At 34.1% G+C, this 8792-nt stretch overlaps 1 protein-coding gene and 1 pseudogene across 1 annotated transcript; one reads left to right on the plus strand and one right to left on the minus strand.

The window, feature by feature from the left end:
- The first annotated feature begins 1103 nt into the window (after window positions 1-1103).
- On the plus strand, window positions 1104-2842 carry LOC117907810 (mannan endo-1,4-beta-mannosidase 5-like). Its single transcript, XM_034821470.1, has 5 exons — window positions 1104-1573; window positions 1670-1864; window positions 1974-2096; window positions 2204-2406; window positions 2506-2842. Exons 1-5 carry the CDS (start codon window positions 1241-1243, stop codon window positions 2840-2842), a joined length of 1191 nt encoding a protein of 396 aa, XP_034677361.1. The 5' UTR covers window positions 1104-1240.
- Window positions 2843-4680: 1838 nt separating this feature from the next.
- LOC117907528 lies at window positions 4681-6422 on the minus strand (annotated as a pseudogene).
- Window positions 6423-8792: the final 2370 nt, after the last annotated feature.

Here is an 8792-nt window from a genome sequence, read left to right on the forward strand (position 1 = left end):
AATAGCAATTTCCTTAAGTTAAGGCTCAAAATATGTTACTAAATATAGGAAACATGCATCTGATGGTTGCAATACATGTGGGCTGGTGATGACACGACTATTTGCAGCCCCTCAAGATTAAAAAACGGCGGTTCAATAACTCCTACTTTCCCCTAAAGGGTTGCACTTTATCCATCTCATATGATCACATGGTGTGAAATCAGCTTCACATGACTGACTCAACAAAATATTTTAGGGTAGTCATATGATACAATACAGGTAGGAGCAAGTGGGGTCAATGCTAAATATGAAAACACGAGTCCATTGCAAAGTACAGAATGATAGAGAACCCTTGTTCAAGCCATATGACTCTTTCCATGTGTTGATTGGTTATCGTGAAGGTCGATTCGCCTCAGACCATGTGACAATGTGACATAGATGAAGGAACTACTTTTGAAGGAAAGATGAAGTTAGACGGGGCTTTTTTATTCTATTTTATTTTATTTTAAGTTCTTGGTAGGCTGCAGATGGCTTTGTCATCAACAGCCCACATCGATTGCAGCCTTATCAGCAGCCTATTTGCTATATTTAGCACCAAATTTTGAGCCTTAGATATGTTTGGTTTTGGAAAATTTGAAGGAGGAAAATGTGAGGGAAAATAGATAGAGAAAAAAAAATGGAAGATAATAAGAAGTGAAAAAAAAAAAAAGTATGTTTAAATTCAATAAATTATTTTTATATATTTTTTTAAACTCATTTTACTTATTTCTTTATATTATATAAAGATTTAATCATTTAAAAATATATAAATTTTTGACAAATTTTAATTATGTTTTTTTATGATGAAATCAAACATGAAAAAACTACATTTTTTAGCATTTTTTTTTCTTTGTTTCGTATTTATCGGGAGCCAAATATAGCCTTAAGGAATTTTGGTTAAATCTTTATTTATTAGTGCCTTAACAATTCCATGTTCTCTTCAACTAACTTTTAACCAACTCTTTCAACTTCCATATCTTTCATTCCCTATTTTTTTCTTTCTTCACAATCTCTCTCCACTGATTACACCTCCCAATTTTCCTCATGATTTCACATGGAATATGACTAAGCCGCTGCTCTGCTAAAATCTTTCCTAAATTAGCAAACTTCTCTGTCTTCCTCTCTCGATTTTTTTGCTATAAATAAGCAGCAAGCACAACACAAGTGCTTCATATCCAGACCCACAAGAATTCCGATCCTAAAACAAAACCCAGTTACTACAATGGCCTACTTCGGTAGAATCATCTCCTTTTCGGTGCTTTTCCTACTTGTTGCCCTAGCTTGTGAAGCTAGAGTACTTCTTCAATCTTCAGGATTTGTTCAAACTCGAAATACTCAATTCACCCTCAATGGTTCCCCTTTCTTCTTCAATGGGTTTAACTCATACTGGATGATGAACGTGGCTGCAGATCCAAGCCAAAGGAGTAAAGTGTCGGATGTTTTTAGCCAGGCTGCAGCTGCAAGGCTGAGTGTCTGTAGGACATGGGCATTCAACGATGGAGGCACCCAAGCTCTTCAAATATCTCCTGGAGTTTATGATGAGCGTGTCTTTCAGGTTCCAGCATTTCCAGAAATCCCTTTTTTTTTTGGTGCATTTATGTATAGATTTAATTTACTAACTCCTTTGATACATATGACAACAAATATTCAGGGCCTTGACTTTGTGATCTCGGAAGCAAGAAAGAATGGAGTCCGCTTGATTTTGAGTTTGAGCAACAACTACAAAGACTTTGGAGGAAGGCCTCAGTACGTGAGTTGGGCTAGGAATGCTGGTGCTCCAGTAAATAGTGATGATGATTTTTACACTAATGAAGTCGTCAAAGTCTACTATAAGAACCACATTAAGGTACAAATTATAAATACCTAATTTAGATTTGCTGAGGAGTCTGGCCGACATTGTTTTTTCTAATGACTCGATTCTTGATACTAATTAATATTGGCTTAATTTCTTGCAGAGAGTGCTAACAAGGATCAATACAATCACCAGAGTTGCTTACAAAGATGACCCCACAATCATGGCATGGGAACTGATAAACGAGCCACGTTGCCAAGTTGATTACTCTGGAAAAACCCTAAATGTGAGCCTTGACACGCCCCCATAACATTAGTTGGTAGCTTTTGGTGCATATGTTTATAATTATCATGGAGTGCTTCCTTAAACTAATAACAATTTTCAATATGACAGGGATGGATTCAAGAAATGGCAAGCTTTGTAAAATCCATTGACAGCAATCACTTGTTGACAGTAGGCATGGAAGGATTCTATGGAGATTCAATGCCAGAAAAGAAGACAATAAACCCTGGTTACCAAGTTGGCACAGATTTTATCAGCAATCATCTTATTAAGGAGATTGATTTCTCAACCATACATGCATATCCTGATATTTGGTAAGTAATACATTCTAATTACTTCTCGCTACCAATTATAATTGTAAGTTCATTAAGAACATGTTGGAGCTAACATCTTTTATGCCTAATTTTCAATAGGCTGTCTGGGAAGGACGATAGCTCACAGATGGCTTTCATGCTAAGATGGACGACGAGCCATTTGACGGACTCAGAGACAATAATAAAGAAGCCAATGGTTTTTTCTGAATTTGGAAAATCGAGCAAAGACCCGGGATATAGTCCAAGTGCAAGGGATTCATTCTTGAATGCTGTTTACACCAACATCTACAACTTTGCAAGAAGTGGAGGAATTGGTGGAGGCTTGGTTTGGCAACTCATGGCTGAGGGGATGCAGTCGTATGATGATGGATATGAGATTGTTCTGTCCAAAATCCTTCGACAAGCGGCGTCATTACTCAACAATCCAATAAAATGATAGCCCTTGATCATATTAATTTGAGCAGCACATGACTAGTGATTATTGAAGCAAATGCGGACGACAATGAAGCAGCTGGTTGAAAGCACTGAGATTGATCGAACCTTAGTATTAGAATTAGGCTTTAGGAGGTAGTGTTTTCAATGTTGGTGTACTGATGAATTTTTTTCTCAACTCTGACAAAGGAATTCTTTATCAATTTTATTACCTTTTGCTTAGCTGATGTTTCTCGATGTGATAATATCTATAAGATTTGGATGACAAATTGGTATTACTTTATTTATTCGTGGCTTTGTAATGGAAAAGCGGCCCTCACAACATGCATGTACTAATTGAAATTATCAGTCTCTAAAGCTTGGTAATTTATTTGAAAAAGCCATTCCAAGTACTGGCTAAGTGGGATTCAAGTAGAATTTTGCATCAGATAAATTGATGCAAAATCCTAATAATGGGTCATAAAGTTGGGATAGATTGGGTTTCAATTTTGTCTTGAAACTTGACATATCCTGTGATGCTCCCTAATATTCAAATTTTGTATGGAACTGAGGCTTACTAAGGTGATATTTGTTTTTTGATTGAATAGAAAAAATTAAAATATTTGGTTTTTTTTATTCAGCTAAAAGTAACATATTAACATTATCCAACATATCTAAACCAAACCTATTAATAACAAATTCACTTTAATTATATTGGATGATGTCAACGGGTTACTTTTAGCCGAATCGAAAAAATCAAATATTTTGATTTTTTCTATTCAATCAAAAAACAAACACCACTGAAGTAAATGAATGACATGCAAAATAGAAAAAACGGATGTAATTAATTAAACCATTAAGAATATGGGTAAAAAGAGAATACTAAAAGGACTCTCAGATAAGTTTTCAGATGAATATTAATCAAACCAATTATACAAAAGCAAGTCAAACAAATGGAGGGCCAAAGAAACTATTCTTCAACCATTCCATATAAACCAACCGAGATGATGACCTAATTAATACTCATGAAAATTCCATCTTGGCCTTCCCTGAAACGCTTCCTGCCCAATTTGCAGATACACCTGAAAGTGGAAGGTAAAAAAATAATGTATGTGTCCATGGTTAAAAGAGAAAGATTGATGCATGTGATGTCATCAATATGACCTAAAAGTTCTGGTTACGTAATGGCATACCAAGCCGTATGAAGCCAACTCGTCTTCGTACGTAATTGCCATTTTAGCAAACTGGATAGAGATGATCATAAATGAAATCACATTAATGAAGGACATAAGCTTATATATGACATGTTTCTGCCTTGCACACCTTGGAATTAGTCTTGGGAGAACTCGTTATCAAGACCTCAATGTTAGATTAATTACATGAACCGACATGAAAATGGCAGAAATCATAGTCTGTAGTCTATTGGATATTTATAGTGCGTCTAACTGTATTCCTATTAAAAGTATTAAATATCTTACTGCATCTATTGTACCATGTAGTGAAGGATGTCAAAAGTACTATTCTTGAAATTTGTATTGAAGAATACAACATTCTAGTTTCTTTTGGCTAAACTGTCATTATTGTATTGCACTTAACGTCAAATAATTGAGAAAGTATGAAAAAAATCACTAGGAGATTAATCAATCCCAACCTCAGTTGATGCTAAGTACTATACCATCATATATTGATTATCAGAAAAGATTCGATCAGAATAATAAAACCAAAATACTCTCATTCCATAACATTGAGAATTATGGGATGTGAAATACATAGGGTTTCTTATTAACTAATAAAAGCCCTAGCTTCTAAGCATCAATTAAACTTCTATTACTAAGACTCTGCATCTTTAGCCTCTTGAAGATAGCCGTACATGGGTTCAAACCATACTAGCCATGGCCTGCTCACATATGATCAAGGGCTGCCATTCTTCTAGATTGTTGAGTAATGACACTGCTTGTTGATGGATTTTGGATAGAACAATCTCATATCCATCATAATATGATTCCATCCCTTCAGCCATGATCTGCCAAAGCAAGCCGCCACCCATTCCTCCACTTCTCGCAGAGCTGTATATGTTTGTATAAACAGCATTCAAGAACGAATCCCTTGCATTTATACTATATCCTGGATCCTTGCTTGATTTTCCAAATTCAGCAAAAATCATTGGCTTCTTTATTATTGTCCTAGAGTCTGTCAAGTGCTAGTCGTCCATGTTTGCAAGAAAGCCATTTGTGCATTATCATCCTTTCCATTCAGCCTATTGGAAATTAATATCCAATCCATTAGCTTCAACTTGTCCTCAATAATTAGTAACACTAAAAAAAAAGGATTAATAAAAATGTAGTACTCACCAAATATCGGGATATGCATGTATGGTTGTGAAATCAATCTCCCTAATAAGATGATTGCTAATAAAATCTGTGCCAACTTGGTAGCCGGGGTTGACTGGCTTCCTTCTGGCAGTGAATCTCCATAGAATCCTTCCATACCTACTGTCAACAAGTGTTTGTTGTCAATAGATTTAACATAGCTTGCCATTTCTTGAACCCATCCCTGTCATTGAAAATTTTAGTTAGTTCACTGAAGGGATCAGCTTTCCTTGAATCAATCACAACTACATGCATTAAGTCTATCCATGCTTGGGCATCAAGGCTCACATTTAGGGTTTTTCCAGAGTAATCGATTTGGCAACGCGGTTCATTCATAAGTTCCCATGCCATGATTGTTGGGTCATCTTTGTAAGCAACTCCAGTGATTGTATTGACCCTTGTTATCACTCTCTGAACAAAAGTGAAACAAAAAGTTGGTAAAAAAACCAAAAAGTATGTAATGTTCAAGACTTTTATGGCTATAATTTGTACATATATATACCTGACATGGTTCTTATAGTAACCTTTTATGACGCATTAATGTAAAAGTCATCATCATTGTTAACTAGACACCAGCACTTTTAGCCCAATTCACATACTGAGGCCTTCCTCCAAAGTCTTGGTAGTTGTTGCTCAAAGTCAAGACTAAGGATTCCATTCTTTCTTGCCTCCGAAATCACGAAATCAAGTCCCTAAAAAACAAAAGTATAACAAAAGTAGCATGCATAAGTATTCCAAGTTCATGTATATTAGTAACATCATTTACTCAGGCCAACTACTATTCAAGACTTGGAAACCTGAAAGACGCGTTCATCATAAACTCCGGGAGAGATTTGCAGAGCTTGGTAACCTCCATCGCTGAATGCCCATGTCCTACAGACACTGAGACCTGCAGCTGAAGCCTGTCGAAACACATCAGAGACCTTATTCCTTTGGCTTGGCTCTGCTGAGATGTGCATCAACCAGTATGAGTTAAATCCATGAAGAAGAATGGGAACCATCAGGATGAATTGGGTGTTTCGGGTTTGAACAAAGCCTGAATTTTGAAGAACCCTAGCTTCACAAGCTAGAGCTGCAAGAAGAAAAAGCCCCCAAAAGAAGCCAATTCTACTAAAGCATACCATTGTGCCTACAAGATTGGTTGATGAATTCCCAAAGGGAGGATGTGGAGAACTGTGTTGAGTTTGGCAGGTATTTATAGGGAAACTTGAGAAACAAAGAGGAAAGGATTTGTTCATATAGAAAGCTTGTAGGAGAGGAGAGCCTTAATCACATGACATGTGAAACGGAGAGAAAAGTTAGCGCCTAACCCATAATGAATGAAGAGTGATTAATGTCAAGGAGGAAGAAGAAGATGAAGTTAGTTGAAGGTGTTGGTTAAGTGTTAGTTAAAGTGAACATGGAATTTTCGAGGCAATTAAAGATTCAACAGACATACCTTAAGATAAGGCATAAAATATGTTACTAAAAATAGTAACCAGCTTACGGCAGCATACATGTGGGCTGTTGTGGACATCCTCCGAGAATTGAAACAAAGGCTTGGGAATTGGAATACCTGCAACTTTCCCATATAAAGTATTCTTACTTTATCCGTCTCATATCCTCATGTCCTCACATCTTATGAAAGCAACCTAGTACCTCGATGATGAACGACCCAACACATGAAAAGACTCGTACGCCTCGCATGAACTTCATTATACAACTTTTCATTTCATACAATGTAACTCATATTCAGTATAATCTCATTGTAGATTTTTTTTTCTTCTTTACTTCGGTTTAATGATATATCGAATTTTTTTCAAGATATACCATAAGAAATGAAGAATGTATTTAACCCCTTTGACATAAATGAAAGTAAATAATCTTCAAACAGATATGATTGGGCAAGGAAATATAGGTCGATGATTATGATCATTAGTTAATGGTAAATACCTCTTATAACATTCATATAGTGTATCTTAATGATGGTGATCTCGATATAAAAAATTTTAAATTAAAATAAAATAACATATTTATAAAAATGCTATAATAAAAATATTTTTATTTTATTTACTTGTGATAAGCAAATCTTTGAGTAATATCAATCTTATATCCTAAACCTAAAAATAATAAAACTTAACTTTTAAATCTAAATTCTCAACTATTAAATGTATATTTTAAATTATGAAATGTATTATTTATAGAATATTGTTTTCTTTATTGTATATCAATGTTATATTTAATTTACTCCAATTAATTATCTATTATATATTATCAACTTCGTGTTAATGTATTTAAGAAAATGATTAAAACAAATAAATATGAAAAGATAAAATGTAAAGAAAATTGAAATTAAATAGATTTTACAATTTAGAGAAAGTGTAGCCACTTCAATATATATATATATATATTATATATATATATATATATATTAAAAATATCAAAGTAAGATGTGGGGACATAAAAAAATAAAAACAGAAAATGATGTTAAAGCATGATGTAGAGAAGGCGATTGGGAGGGGAGGAGTGATACTCATTTTTCCAATTTATTTTGTATTAAAAAGAGGTCACCTTGAACCAAAATTAATGTACTTTAATCAATGGGATTATCGAAAAACATTTTTTTTTTTTTTAAATCAGAGCATGTCAACATCATTATCCCTAAAAAGTATAATGTGAAAGTTGGGATTATTGAAAAATACATTTTTTTTTTTGTTTCAAATAAGAGTATATTAACATCTTTCTCCTTAAAAAGTATTCTTACTTTATTCATGTCCCATCCTCACATGGTGTGAAAGCAACCATTTACCTTCACTATGATGAATGAGCCATTAATGCACGAAAAGACACATGCCTTTGTGACTTTTTTAAAAACAATCTACAAAATATGGTGGGCCACATTATATATGATCTATTTATGGGATAAATTGTTGTAAGAAAACCATCCACTCAAGAGATAAGTCATCATGAAGCGTGACCTCCTTTCTATAACCCCATTTGGGTCGGGGGTTTTTAAGATAATATATTTGTTTAGCTACACTACATAAATCCAAGTGATTCAAAAATAGATTGAAATTCACCACCTCCATCATACCAGAAAATCTTGATTTTTACTTCCAATTGATTTTTTATTTGCCTTTAGAATTTTAGGAAACAAGAAAAAAAAAGTTAGATTTCTTTTTAATGGAAAAATCCATGAAATCAAGTGCAATCATCTACAAATAAAGCATAATATCTATATTTTTTTACTTGAAGCAATAGGAGGAAGGTCCCAAAGGTCACAATGTATCTTCTGCCAACGGAAATCTGAAACTTTATTTGAAAGAATTAATAAAAGGTAGTTTGCAACTTTTACCCATTTGACAAGAGGAACAAATACTAGGTATTTTGATCCATTTGGAAATATCAATTTTATCTTTAAAGCTTCAAATAATCTTTAGAATGAGATGTCCAAGTCTTTGATGCCGAATGGTTGAGGTCATAGTGTTGCTTCTAATAACAATTAAGGCTTCTTCTTATTTATCCTCGAGTGCATAAAGTTAGTCACATCATACTCCCTCACAATATCTTTTTGCTTTTATCCTTTATCACAAAACTATTAGGATCAAACTCAAAAATATATACAAG

Source organism: Vitis riparia, chromosome 18 (assembly GCF_004353265.1).
Source record: "Vitis riparia cultivar Riparia Gloire de Montpellier isolate 1030 chromosome 18, EGFV_Vit.rip_1.0, whole genome shotgun sequence".
NCBI lineage: Eukaryota > Viridiplantae > Streptophyta > Magnoliopsida > Vitales > Vitaceae > Vitis > Vitis riparia.